This window comes from Protomyctophum bolini (genome assembly GCF_963924005.1).
Source record: "Protomyctophum bolini genome assembly, chromosome: 10".
NCBI classification, from domain to species: Eukaryota; Metazoa; Chordata; class Actinopteri; order Myctophiformes; family Myctophidae; genus Protomyctophum; species Protomyctophum bolini.
The window spans coordinates 11,761,480-11,776,909 of record NC_137871.1 but is presented as its reverse complement, the minus strand read 5'-3'; the positions used below and the strand labels follow the sequence as shown (position 1 = coordinate 11,776,909).

General features: G+C 44.3%; 1 protein-coding gene across 1 annotated transcript in view; it reads right to left on the bottom strand.

The window, feature by feature from the left end:
- Window positions 1–15,430, bottom strand: part of tenm1 (teneurin transmembrane protein 1) — a gene marked incomplete at both ends in the record, with an annotated part of 354,011 nt that overhangs the window by 227,644 nt on the left and 110,937 nt on the right. The window contains 2 exons of the mRNA XM_080773976.1: window positions 14,088–14,245; window positions 15,325–15,428. Of these exons, the coding sequence (XP_080630102.1) occupies window positions 14,088–14,245; window positions 15,325–15,428 (262 nt within the window). The remainder of the gene's footprint in view (window positions 1–14,087; window positions 14,246–15,324; window positions 15,429–15,430) is intronic.

Genomic DNA, 15,430 nt, shown 5'->3' with positions numbered 1-15,430 from the left:
GCAGTATAGTATAGCAGTACAGTACAGTATAGAATGCCACCTTTGTACATGCAGTAAACAACCATAACCATAATATTATTGAGGTGATGAACAGGGAAGTCTCCTCTTCTCAGTGGGAACTCTGTCCATGGCTGGCTAATCAGCATCAGCTGCTACACCACTATTGAGGGACTTGGAACGGCTGTGATTTATAATTTCACGGCAATTCAAAAAAATAGCTGATCTACAAGCTTACGCTCATCACGTGTCATGGTGCGGAGACTGATGATGCCTGATGTATAGATCTGCTATTTTCAAAATAGTTAGAAAAATCTTCTCTCACGGAAGTCCGAAATGTTGTCAAATTGGGGTCTGTGGCCAAATACTGTAATATAAATGGGGGGGGGGGAGTCTAAAACCACTGCTTCAAACAACTTAGGTTGCTGATTATCATGGCAGGAGTCCTCCATCACACTGCTTATAGGCCATGTCTGCAATGCATCTCCTCTAACAGACACCATGTGGGAACAGCATGATGTGGGGGTAAAGAAATGTCCAAGTTCGGGACCTTATCTGTCGTTTTAACGCTTTGACAATTAACCTGGCACAGTGCAGTAGTCCTCACCTTCACTAAAAGGTGCCCATTGTCTTATATATACAGTGTACGCAGCCTGTTTAATGTAAATGTATGCCTGGCGTTCTCACTCTGCTGCACGTCTGACTGAAACTCGTTTAAAAAACGCCTCCATGGTGGTGGAGTTTAGGGCTCCCCCACCCACCGTTAAACAGCGTTTCTTTTTAAATGATGTGACTGTCAGACGACGGAGGCTGCCTCAGGATCCAGTGCATCACACACACACACACACACACACACACACACACACACACACACACACACACACACACACACACACACACACACACACACACACACACAGGACAGGCCTGTGATACACCTTCCCATTACAGGACCGACCTCCCCAAACACCCCCTGTCAAACCTGCCCCCCCCCCCCCCCCCACACACACACACACACAGTCACACACAGGGCTGGTGACACACATACTGTATAGGACAGGATTTATACACGCAGTTTTTTGAAAATGTCTTTAAACACATGAACCTATTCTGGTCATGTCATCATGACAGATAGGCGAACGCTCTGCAAATATATCTGGGAGCTGCTCACGACGCGTCAACATCTGAGATTTATAGTACATTTTAGTTCTATTTGCCTTTTCTTGGGTTTACATTTTTTGAGGCAACCCAGTATCATCAAAAGCTGCTTCCCCAAGGTAACATTTTTTTTTTTAAATGAAAGCTAAAAAGCAAAAACAAAGCAAAAAATAAATAAAATAAGGATTAACAATGCTGTTTGCGCCTTTGATCATAATTATTTTCCACATCTCTGTAGCCTAGATCAGCATATGAAACAGACCTAGATCCATTTCTAATGGCAACCTAATCAAACCCCACAGTACTTTATTTAGTTGTATTCTCATCTAAAATATAATCCTTTGCTCAGAAATCGTCCAGCATCCCCAGCGTCGACTGGACTGTCCATTCTTCGTATACAGTTGACTGTTGTTTGACTATAACCAAACGTCATACTCGCCAAATGAAACCTGCAAATATTCCAAACAAAAGTTTAACTTTTCTCAGCTTTGGCATCTGTGACTGGTCTATGGTTCATGAGCTATATGCGCATTCAAAGTTTGCATTTTAAATTGAGTGATATAGTGCCACCCTTTGGACCAATGGTCATGGGCTTCGCATGGTCACCGTTTGGCATGGCACCTCTACCAGATTCCCGTTCCGCGAAAACCGACTGCACGGTTCAGCCAGAACTGCTATTTTTGGCGGAAGAAGAAGAAGAAGGAGGAGAAGAAAAAAAAACCCACAAAAACAATAAGTGACCATGAACAGTGACGTTAACCTTGGATCTCTTTTGTCTTGTCTGCATCGACCTCTGACACGCTTAGACATCATTTGTGCTAGAGATATCTACGAGCTCACATATGTGCGTTGTGAGCTTGTGGGTCCGCTATTTTTGGGGTATGACCCAGACTTCCGCCTGCCATGCTGAGCCCTCTTAATTATCCTACATGTGATATATTTAGCCGTGCCTCCTGTTGTCCTCCGAGTCGTGTAGCTTGCTCCACGTTGTACATTTCGCAGCAGACTCTCGTCAACGTAAAGTGTTCTCATTATACTTTCGAAAGGTTTGAGTCACGGACACGTTTCACCTGGTGTAGCTGTCGCCTCGCGTCTAACACGACGTCGACTTGCAAAACCTAACTAAACAAGACCGAGGACCAGTTTTGCATCCGTCAAATCCATGTGTGCAGTTGGCTCTAGCTAGCAGGTGTGCGGAATTAACGTCTGAGCAGCTAATTATTTTTGCTGATTATTTCATGGTTCTCGTCCTTGAGACTTACCGGCTGTGTCTCTTTGCTGCAATTACCGTCATCTCCACCTCAGACGCCGGTTAATACAGCCTTCCTGTGATTAATTGCACCTGCTCTTTTAGAGGTGGGGGAATCTGATCCGTAAATGAAAACACAATGTCCCGTGGTCGTGTGACCATCCAAAGCTTTTTATCTCTTTTTTGAATAAATGAACGCCTTATTTTATTCTTTCAGAAACTATAGTAAAATAGAGGTGCTGGGTTCAAAAAGTGACATCAGAAAAGAGAAGGGAGCCCGCACACTCATATGCTCCAAAAGATACATTTATTGACGACGTTTCGAGCCAAGGCTCTTGAAGACCAGATGAAGAGCCTTGGCTTGAAATGTCGTCAATAAATGTATCTTTTGGAGCATATGAGTGTGCGGGGTTCCCTTCTCTTTTCCCATTTCATTCTTTGCCATAATGACAGAGGCGACAAGCTTACAACATGTCATACGGTGTTGTCAGCTTGTAGATTGTCTATTTTCCTAAAATATAGGGACACCAAAAAATTACCTATTTGCACGGAAGTTCCAGACCCACATAGGAACGCACCCAGTGTGCCGGCCCGATTCTGGAGAGCCGCCCCGCGTATTGAAACCGTTGAGACATGACAGAGTTACCGTGTGGGGGTCCCTATACTGTACCCTCTACTGTACTGTATTGTACTGTACTGTACTGTACTGTACTGGCACACCCGAAATCACCATATATATATACAGTTATGTGCATGTGTGTTTGTTAGGTTGCGCACATGGGTGGTGAAAAACAACCATGCTGTTTTCGTGCTCAGACGCACCCAGCCACCCACCAACCCACACACATAGCTCCGTAAGGGAGTGGTTGCACCACTCAATTTCTAAATAATAGCTACGCTGCACGCAATGCATTACATACAACAAAGGTTATTTTCCCCACTTCCTGGAAAGTAAACGGTGTCGGATATACAAAAGTTATGCCCAACAGCGACAGTGTGCATGACGGAGAGAGGCACATTTTGTGGTGACACGCAAGCTGTGCTTCCAGGCAGGTGTGCCTCGTTGATAAATGATTATGCAGGTTTCTAGGCACAGAATGCGTCTGAAATGCCGGGCCAGAGAGCTTAGCAAACCTGGCCCTGAGAGTATAAAAAGCTAGTGAACTGACCGATATTGTTTATATTTGTGAAGTGAAGTGAAATAATATTGCCTTTTTGCCCTATGGGTGGTGCTAGAGGAAAGGTCACCAAAATCAGTATAGGGTTCATCCTCTGAGGAGCACTCAAGCCTTTAACCACAAGTCTTAAACCCTCGATTCGTAGTAAAACAGACCCCAGATAAAACTGTACTTTGACGTTTCTTTCCCCTCCATTTAAACAAAATGCCAAAAACAGCCTCTAAAAATTGACAAGCTCACAGTGTGTCTGGTTGCTTGTTTCTAGCATAAATGGTATTATATAGCGCCTTTTTCCAAAGTGCTTTACAATATACGGTGCATATACACCCTGCTTCGCGACACAAAGTATATATAAAAGTGTATCAGCTATTTTTTGCTGAATGTTAGCCTTAGAAGAGGGACACTAGTAGCCATAAGTGTGTCTCAAGGACATTTCGACAGCAAACAAGGAGGAGCTGAGAATCAAAAATGGACCCTTCCAAATCCCTATAGACAGCAACTCCACCATCTGAGCACAGTGTGTTTGGGTTTTAACCCATTCTGGGGCGGGAACCCCTTTTGGTGTCAGCATTATGTTATGCTTTAGCTATTGAAAAATCGACTGACATAGAAACAGCTTTTTCAGAAAACTGTCAGGATGTAGAAGACATTTTTAGAATCTGATCTCAGGTCAGAATGGGTTTCAAAGTAACATACAGACATGGACGGACAGACGAGCGAATGGATGGCCACGACGTTTGACCTACAAGTCGGCCCCAACAAATCTCCGTCGTTGATTTTTGAGGACCGGTATCGACCGGTTGTTGCAGTCGTGGCAAAAGGACTTCAATTAAACGGCATCACACTGCATCAACGTGAAAAGCTGGACCGTCATCGTTTCTCTCTCCGAACACGAGAGGAATCAGGGACACGTCCCCCCTTTTCGTCTCGGCAGTGTGTTTTTTTTGTTCACAACGACCAACGACCTCCTGGGGACTGTAATATTAGAAGTGACTGACAGCAGTGATTGTGCCCGGGTTGGGTCTGTGTCTGCGTGTGTGTGTGTGTCTGCGTGTGTGTGTGTCTGGGTGTGTATGTGTCTGTGTGTGTGCGTGTGTGCGTGCATGTGCGTGTGTGTGCGTGCAGTGCAGTGATCACGCTATAGACGGGCTGGCTGGCTGTGATTGTGCGTGTGGTGTGATGTGATGTGTCGGGAGGAGTGCGTCGTCCCCACACACACACACACACACACGTCGTCCCGGGGTGTGTTTTCTCTGGTTCTCTGGTGGAGAGAGAGAGAGAGTGTGAGGTCAGTGCCTGGGCTGCCGGGGCCCCCGGGGTCCCCAGGGGGCCCTTGGAGGAGGAGGAAGGAGGAGGAGGAGGAGGAAACGTTTACTGGGCAGAACAGACGGCTGACAGCAAGCACTTGACACCAAGGCTCTCCTCAGGCAGCCCTCCACACTGTCCTCTGTCTCTCTCCCTCTGTCTCCCTCTCTATACCTCTCTCTCTCTCCCTCTCCACTCCAGACCCTTCTTTCCATCTGTTCTCATTCGTTCACTCATCTCTCGTCTGTCCCCATGCATGTCTCCCTGACTCCTCTCTCCATTTGTCTTTCTCCATTCTCTCCCTCCTCTTGTCCGCCCACCCCCCGGTCTGGTGACGCGTCTATAGGATGAAGTGACTCACACACACACACACACACACACACACATCAGGAGGGCATGGTGAGCACCTATACTATGCTGAGACTATAGAGTGGCAGGTCAACTATAGCCCATTCTGACCTGAGATCAGATTAAAAAAATGTCCGTTTAAAAATGACAGTTTTCTATGTCAGTCGTTCTGCGATTTTTCAAAAATAGCAGACCTACAAGCTCGTAGCGCGCCACTCGGTGGCGCGCTATGAGCTTGTAGATCTGCTATTTTTTAATAGCTAAAGCATAACGTAATGCTAACACCAAAAGGGGTTCCACGCCTAAAATGGGTTATGGGACGCGAGACGCAGGATTTCATAGTGAATGCGACCTTCGGTTGCAATTCAAAAAAATATATACTTACAGTATATGCAAAAACCTTTGCATATACACTGAAGTTTTCATTGTGCTATATAGTGCTGCCGCACTACTCACACTTCTCAAGATGTTTAAGATCCAGAAACAGGTTGAGAACCACTGAATACTATTGTGACAAACGAGATCGCTTGGTTCGATGATTTGATTTGATTTCCGGCAGGCATATACTGTATAGCACAGTTGCTGTAGCGTTACACGATTCAACAACAAAATATTTCAAAACACGTCTCTACAGCCATGAAGCCAACCCTGTTTCTCGTCTGTGATAAACAGGGATTGTTGGAAAGCAATTATGACTCGCTTTGCTTTGGTTTGCTTCTTTTCTTTCTATATATTCTTTGAGTGGTGCAACCACTCCAAGGAACAGCAATGTCCGTGTTCACCTATGTGTCCGCCCGTTCACCTATGTGTTCACATGTGCCGTTAATGAGTACCAGTAGGGGCGCTGTTTGCCAGCAACAGAGAGAGGGATAGAGCTGCACTGTTGCCTGCTAATGAGAGAGAGAGAGAGAGAGAGAGCCACACAGACACAGATGCACGCACACACATGGCGCGCGCGCACAGATATGTCAAATGAATGCGTCTCATTGGACGAACAGAGGAGCCCGCATGCACTCTCTATACTGAAGGATATATGAGAGCGAGGGAATCAGTTTTTTATACCATTCAGGGCAACTTAAAAACAGTGCTGCTCACTTTCTCCTTTGATCTTGCACAGACAATATCCAGGGGCGACGCCCAGGAAGCTGGAGACTCATAACGGAGGACAGATTTCCCCTGAGACAGCAAGAAATGAGAGTTCCTCCTCTCCAGGGGTCTGAGCCCCTGGCCCACAGACTGTCTACCTCTCTCTCTCTCTCTCTCTCTCTCTCTCTCTGTGTACGTGTGTGTTGTGTGTTGTGTGTTGTGTGTGTGTGTGTGTGTGTGTGTGTGTGTGTGTGTGTGTGTGTGTGTGTGTGTGTGTGTGTGTGTGTGTGTGTGTGTGTGCGTGCGTGCATGCATAGTGTACTGTAAAAAAAAGGGGGTTTATAAACACACACACTTTCACCTGCATACTCTTATTGTGTGCGTTTACTTCAATGTGAATCAAGGAGAGGAGAGGAGAGGAGAGGAGAGGAGAGGAGAGGAGAGGAGAGGAGAGGACGACAGTCGATTTATTACAGTCTCAACATTTGTTCATCCCCTTCTTAACGCACCCAGCTAGAGACGTACGGTAGTCAGATATATTGAATATCCATATGAGCATCCTGCCTCTTTACAACTGACCGACCCCTCCAGAAACATAACGGATCTCTCGGCCAATGGGAAATCCATGGACACTTCAAACAATCTTAATCTCCGCTGACAGCTGCTCGATACACTTCAATACGGATTCATCAGATGAGGACCCGTTGAGATGGCGAAGCGCGTTTGGGAGAAGGTGGATATGATTTTGTTCTACATCTCTGCGTCGCGTCTGAAAAAGGTCGTAGTAATGGAACGACACGCGAGTCTGACTCGACGCACGTCAAAGTAAACACTTAATTACTGTACTGTGCAATCTTATACGTCTGAGAGGAATAATACCAGCACCAGTAGTACAATATAAAACGATATCTATAGATCATAAGTATATGAACATCTGCCTTTTATAGCGCCACCAGGAACATTTTTTTTAAATATTACTCCTCTAGATTTTGGCCAAAAATCCCGCAAATCGTTACACAATATCTCTACAGTCATGTCCTCAAGACGGATCTGTAAGTGTCCGATATTTCATATTCCATCCTAATTAGCACAACATTGGCTTTCCACCCTATAATGGCTAACATTGACTTTCTTTGAACAAAAAGCCTCAAATCGTGAACGCAGCGTGCAACTTACGTGAAATCTTTCACGCACTTTCCTACTAAAGGCTGAGGAATATATCCCACCCTTTTCACATTGTCCTGTTATAGCTTTTTTTGCAAAACACATTTTTGGAACAAAATGCCTCGAATCATCCAATTGCCATCAAAGGCGTAAGAAGAAATGGCACCCTTTTCACATTGGCCACCAGGAGGCCACAACCTGACCTGGTCTGGTGGAGACCTGTGCCCCGAGGGGCACTTTTTTCCCCGTTTCCCCAGTTGTTTTTCCCCCTGTGTACTATAGCTGGCAGAAAGACTTTCTTGTTTTTGTCTCAAGTCAATATGTTTAGTTTAAACTGACCTGAAACCCAATCTGCTGAATTCTAACATATGTATTTTGTCAAATATGGCATTTGATTTGATCTTATCTGGTGACTACAGACAGGTCACATCATTAAAATGCACCGCAGACATGTCCTTTGACATCCTGACGATGATTAATTTTAATCGCCATTGCATCTAATTTCATTCTCCCTTTGCCTTAAATGAGAGAACATCTAATTATGGCCCTGATTCATATCTTATTAAAAACCATTTCGGCTAGCCTGGCAGCCTGCCAATCTTCATCCTCACTCAATGAACACAGGGCCCTGGCGTTGTAGAAAACGCTCATTAAACATGCAAACAGATCATTTCTCGCCTTGCCGCATCCCCTCAAAGACAAGCTAACAAAATGAGCTCGTATAGCGGATCACTCTCGGTCCAATTATTATTTCTGTGGCGAGTGCTTTGCGTTGGGTTTCCCGGGACTCTCACAAACTCTCTCCAAATGTTATCGTTGCCGTCGGGTGAAAACCTTGTATGTTTAAATCCAAAACCGAAAATGGGAAGAAAAAAAAAAGAACCTGTGTTACAATGGGTCCAATTATATTTAGTCACAAGCTCTTGTTAATATACTAATTAGTCCAGTAGTTGGGAGATAAGCCACAGACACACACACACACACGTCACGCACGCACGGAGACACACACACACACACACACACACACACACACACACACACACACACACACACACACACACACACACACACACACACACACACACACACACACACACACACACACACACACACACACACACCTTCCTTAGTTTTGGGTCAGTTACTGTGCTCAAGTCTTCTGCTACTGTGTATTCTCTGTTTAGAGCTAAATAGCATTCCATGGTGCTCTGGTTTTGAGTAGATCTTTCCCAGTGTGTGAGATAGCTTTCTTTTAGTTTTCTTATGATTTGGTTGTGTATAGTCCCGTTTGTTTTCTGTCTGGTGGTTGTGCTTGTGTTAGTCCCTGCAGAACTAGCTGGCTGAGGGGACATCCTTCCAGGGATTCACTGTGTGTGAGGGCCTTTCTGTTGAGCGTTCACTTTCCTTTAGGTGTTCATAGAACTCCAATGCTCTCTTTTGAGTTTTGACAATTAGTGGGTATCATCCTAATTCTGCTCTGCATGCGTGATTTGGTGTTTTCCGTTGGATGCGGAGAATGGATTTGCAGATCTTCGGCATGCAGAGTTTCAATCTGGTGTTTATCCCATTTTTCCGGTTCTTGATCGGCAAGTGGGCCCCAGACTTCACAACCATAGAGGGAAATGGGTTCTATAACAGAGTAGTATCTTTAGACAGGTTTGTATTGGGATGTTTAAGGGCATTTACAGCGCTCGCTCTCTCTGTCTCTGTCTCTGTCTCTCTCTCTCTCTCTCTCTCTCTCTCTCTCTCTCTCTCATGAACTAACTAAAGTGTGCATACATTGTACTTCAATCAACCATATTTCCACAAGTATGAAGCCCTTATCAGCAGTGCCTGGCACATTTACTTAAGTAGACCTACTCCACTTACGCTAAGTGCAATTTCTAGGTACCATTAGTATACTCGAGTATATGTCCATCCCTTGATACTTCAATGCCATCACTGCATATAGGTGAAATCCCTCATCATAAATAGGCCTATAGTGCCTTTACCCTATAGAAACACTAAACATCTTTTTTGTCACAGCATCACTAAACTTGGCTATATTTTTGCCCTATCATATAGTGGGGCAAAATATGTGAAAAACATGTTTATTATTTTAAAAGATATTCCTAAAACATAATAATGGAGCTGGGAACTACAGTACTCCTTTGGTCCACCCATTGGGCTGAGACAAGTCAAGTGAAAAAAATGGGATTTCTATAAAAAAAATCACACCTGTGTGAACCGAATGGTGCAACTCTCTCTCTCTCTCTCTCTCTCTCTCTCTCTCTCTCTCTCTCTCTCTCATATATTAGCAGGCAGCAGGCACAGCACTACCCCTCTCTCCGTTTCTGGCGCCCCCTACTGGTATTAATCAGTCACATACTCGTGCTCATGACCACTGATACACACATAGGTGTACACGGACATTGCTGGTGGTAGGAGTGGTTGCACCACTCAAAAACAGAAGACAGGGACACAGGGGGCAGGGACTCAAACCTATACTTTCTATGATGTCATCATCATGAGGGTATACTGAAAGACCCACCGACCTAAGACATCAGCAACATTATGAAGAGTACAACAATATAATTGTCTGGGTGTTCTATAATCTTAAGAACAGTACAGTCACCCCCGTTCACACACAGACGATGGAGGAAACCATCAGAGGTAATTGCCTAATTGGGGGTTAACCCATTTTGACCTGGGAACGATTCTACAAATATATTCTAAATATTTTTTCATATAGACAGTTTTCTGAATAAAAATCATTTTCACGATTTTGTAAAAATAGCAGACCTACAAGCTCGTAGCGCGCCACTCGGTGGCGCGCTATGAGCTTGTAGATCTGCTATTTTTCAATAGCTAAATTATAACAATGTTTAAAACACCAAAAGGGCTTTCCGCCCCAAAATGGGTTAAATCGCAAGTGTCTTGCTTAAGGACACCTCGACAGTTAACGCTGGGGGGGAGCTGGGGATTGAACCCGGCAACCATGTGTTTCCCAAGCGACCGTTCTATGCCCCCATGAGGTTGACAATTTACTCAAGTACTGTACCCAAGTACAATATTTGGGTACTTTTACTTTACTTGAGTACCTCTCTCTACGCCGTCCACCACCGCCATTCCAACAAGCTATTGAAATAGAAGGCCTGTGCAAAATTGCAAACATATAAACATAACAATATTGCATTTTGTATGCATTGTGTTTTGTATGGGTTTGTGCGGGCCCCGGGAAGATCTTTGACTGCAGTATAGTGAATATGAATAAAGGATGTGGAATATTTATCTGATTGGCATGGTCTTCAAGAAATATTGTATGAATCCAAAATGCTATATTGCATCAGTGTGTGGGCTTAACTGTCCAGATGGATGCTGTTATTGTACTGTGTATATAACATTTGTATGCAATGGAAGATAAGCAGGAAAATTCTACTTTTGTTGCTTCATGACAGTTCTATACATCTTTCCATGCCATGGAGATGTCAGGAGGAAGAGATGGGGAAGGACATGGCAGCAAAGGGACTGGGGATGGATTGGAACCTGGGCCTTTTTGGTGTTAGCATTATGTTATGCTTTAGCTATTGATAAATAGCATATCTGCAAGCTCATAGCGCGCCACCGAGTGGCGCGCTACGAGCTTGTAGGTCTGCTATTTATTTTTTAAATTGAAGAATCACTGACATAGAAACATAGCTTTTTCAGAAAACTGCCAGGATGTAGAAGACATTTTTAGAATCTGATCTCAGGTCAAAATGGGCCAACACTGAGCCAACATTGAGCCTTAATGGTATGAGCCCCTGAAGGCGACCCTACATTTGATTATTATTATTGACAGCTCCAATGAACAGCTACTGTATGTGTGTCTGTCTGTCTGTCTGTCTGTCCGTATGTCTATTTGAGTACGGATGTGCGTCTGTCCATGTGTCTACTTTGAGTACGGACAGCTGCAATACCGCTGGTTGACCTAAAGTGGCACTGTCGCACCGCTCAGTTCACACGTTGGTGTGTAGAATGGGGTGCAGTACTTAGTTTAGACAGTTTTTGGTTTAGACTAGTCATTGGTTAGACCAGTCATTAGTCCTACAACTACAACCTATCTCAAACCCTCACCCTAAACCTAACCTCCCACGGGGCAGCACACCTAAACCTAACCTTAACCCATGTCTAACCAATGACTAGTCTAAACTAAGTATGCACCCCGTGTAGAATGCCCAAAGTAGGCATGCCAACAAACTTATGAATAAACTTGTGAATTTAACTTGACTTGCAAATCAAATCTGGCTAAGAAGGAATTGTTAAGATATACAGGAATCCTTAAGGATCCCAACCCTATGCAGCTGCAGGCCCTGTTTTTGGCCCTAATGTAGGCCTAATCTGTTTTTTTTCCTCCACTGCAGGCAAGCCGCATCAGAGCCGCAGATATACACTGCACTGAGTTTGCCAGGCTAACGATGACTGAGTATGTATTTAATATTGAATAATATTGCTGAGGTTATCCGCTGAAGAAATGATATTCTGTTAGGCTATAAAATGTAAGAGAATAGCAGAGCACTGTTCTCAAGCAGTTCTCCTTTGTTCCCTTAACCCATTCTGACCGGGAACCCGTTTTGGTGTTAGCATCATGTTATGCTTTAGCTATTGAAAAATAGCAGATCTACAAGCTCATAGCGCGCCACCGAGTGGCGCGCTACGAGCTTGTAGGTCTGCTATTTTTGAAAAATCGAAGAGCGACTGACATTTTTAGAATCTGATCTCAGGTCAGAATGGATTAATCAGACCAGTGTGTGTCCTAGTGGAAACCTCGTATGAATCTGATCTCAGGTCAGAATGGGTTAATCTACGATGATGTAAAAGAACCATTACGAATATCAAATCTGCAATCCTTTGATGTCTCGTATGAGAGAACAAGATTATGCCACTCGAGTCAATATAGGAGAAAAAATATCACTTAACCCAAACAAATTGATAGACAGTAGGCATGCTTTAAGAACATAGAAATGGAGGGAGGTAGGCTTTATTGGACCAGACGTTGCACGTGTAAATAGGCATGCTCACTGCTTGGTTACAATAAAATGTTTTAGTCAATAAGATAAGTTTTGCATTGCAGCTTTCTAAGTACTGCGTCGATAAGCAGTAGTGGCTTAAGCAGTGGCTGCACTGTAACGACACCAGCTGCACACCGAATGAACTACTTCAATAAAGAGTTGCTGAGTGCTGAGCGTGTCCTGGAAGAAAAGAAAGAGAAAAAAAAGACGCTATCGTCCTTGTATCTTTTTTCGGAAGACGGTTGCAGGAGAACAGACAGGATCTGACAAGCCAGGGGGGCTTCTTGTGTGTTGTCTTTCATCTGAGCGCTATATGGAGGGTCAGGTAACGATACCCCAGAGAACCCGGGCTAGACATGCCCTCAATGCACCGCCAAGCATGTCTGTCTTAAAACAATGCCTTTAATCTAGCGAAAAATATGATTTTCCTCAAGGCACCATGTTGGAACATGAATATAAATAATGAAATGGAATCAGCCAACTCGGTGCATTTCAGGAATTCTCCTTTGATCGAGTATGACTCACAGGCATGGCGTGGTTTGTCTTTTTTTCTTTTCTTTTGTCTTTCTTCGCCAAGACAACTTCATGTTTCATGGATTTCGATGAAACTCATAAGTCAGTCCTAATAATAGCACTGTGATTTCACTAAACACGACATTAAAAGGCTCGTTAAGATTTTGTTTGTTTGCTTGCTTTGGCCCAAAATATTCCGGATAAAACGTGAGAAAATATGCACGTGCAAAGTGGCCAAAATACCTCGCTTACTGTTCAGGATTCATATGCCAAAATAGCACATCTACAAGCTCGAAACGCAGGTACGAGGTTTCTGCCCGACAGCCACGATATACTATAAAATGACAATCTACTTACTTCATAGATAGATAGATAGATAGATAGATAGATAGATAGATAGATAGATAGATAGATAGATAGATAGATAGATAGATAGATAGATAGATAGATAGATAGATAGATAGATAGATAGATAGATAGATAGATCGATCGATCTATAGTCCCGCCCCCTACCAGGGCCCAGGAAATGATTCTCCGTTCATTTTCCTAATAGACATTTCAGAAAGTATTTATTTAAAGACGTTTACGCCGCGGACAAAGCCAACTCTTGTCGTGACAAATCATGACAATAAAACAAAAAATGTCGGGCCAAACAAATAATTAGAAAGTAGAAAGAAACGGCAGGGTACAACACTTTTTTTGTTTGTTTTTCTTCTATGTCATTATTTGTTTGGTCCAAAATATTGTGTGTGTTGTCATGATTTGTCACGACTCGAGTTGGCTTCGTACGGCGCTTAAAAGGTCTTTAAATAAATACTTTTTGAAATGTCTATGGGAAAAACTTATTGTGATTGATTAATGTCCTGGGCCTGGCGTCGTCATGAAAGGGGGCGGTACTGCGACGCTCTATATAGCGAGCAACATTCAGAACATTACAACCAAGTTTTATTAAAACCATGACGGTTAGCCTCGCCGCGCGAGGTTAAAAGGGTTTGTTGACGACGTCCAGATGCCGAGCAGAGCACCGTGCTATATAGCGGTCTCTCCCAGCCGTCTCACCTGGTCTCCAGGGGGATGTTGCTGTTGAGCACCCAGCTGTTGTGGAGGTGCGCGGGGTCCGTGGCGGTGGAGCCTCCGTCCGGCCCCCCCGTCTGTCCGCCGCCCTGGCTGGCCTGGTGGCAGCGCTGCGCAGGCATGGTCTTCCTCTGCAGGCTCACCTAAAATAAAAAGAAGTGTTCTGTCATGGCCGGGTAAAGGCCTATTCATAGTCTGGAATTTCGGTGGTGAGGTGACCACCGCTCCGGCGGAGGTGAGCTGACCACCGGAGCTGAAATAACGTTGAGCGGTGGTGAGTAAAAACAGAGAGAAGGGCTGGGGGCGGAGGCGGTGGTTCGCTCTTCACCGCGGCTCGTGACGTCATGTTGTAGTTCGGTCACCGAAAATCCAGACTATGTATGAGCCTTAAAAGTACCGGCGTTCAAAACACACCTTTCACTCACACCTTTCGGTCTAGCATACAACATTGATGCACGCTAGATGTAAGCAAGATGTAAGTGTCATGGCCGCCCCAATGCATTTCCAATGGAAGTCACATGGTTTGATACAACATTTTGGACTACAAGCTGTTGTATGGCTTTCGGGCTGTGTTTCGACTGCCCCCCTCCCCCTCATACAACACAAATGTTGTGTCAAACCATGTGACTCCCATTGGAAATGCATTGGGGCAAGATGTATCACACCCTTTGTATACAACAAGCATACATGAGTCTGTTGCGAAGGTGTGAGTGAGGCCTTAAAGTGCCAAAAGTAACAGTACTCATCGTCCCATTTCAAGTCTTCAAATGTAATATTCTTTTGAAAGTAGCAGATCTACAAGCTCACGTATGCATCGCATCGACAACGCATTGTGAGCTTGTAGATTGGCTATTTTCAAATCGCCGACATGTAGGCTATATAGGGCCGAAGTGTATGTTTTGTAATAATAATCAACATCTTCAAACAAAGTAACTAGTAAATAAAGTGTTCAAATGAAGGTAGTGGATTAAAAAAGTAAAAGTAACCCTAACACCTCAACAATAATTGTACTCATTATGTTATGCTTTAGCTATTGAAAAATAGCAGATCTACGAGCTCGTAGGTCTGCTATTTTTGAAAAATCGAAGAACGACTGACATTTTTTAGAATCTGATCTCAGGTCAGAATGGGTTATAATCAGACCAGTGTGTGTCCAGTGGAAACCTGGTATGAATCTGATCTCAGGTCAGAATGGGTTAAGTTACTTTCTGCCACTGCTCACCTGGGCGTAGGGTGCCGGGCGGGCGCAGGTGCAGGCGTGTGGCGGCGGAGGAGGCGGGGGCAGCGGGCGGAAGGTGAACTGACCGCCGGGGCTGCTGGGTAACTCT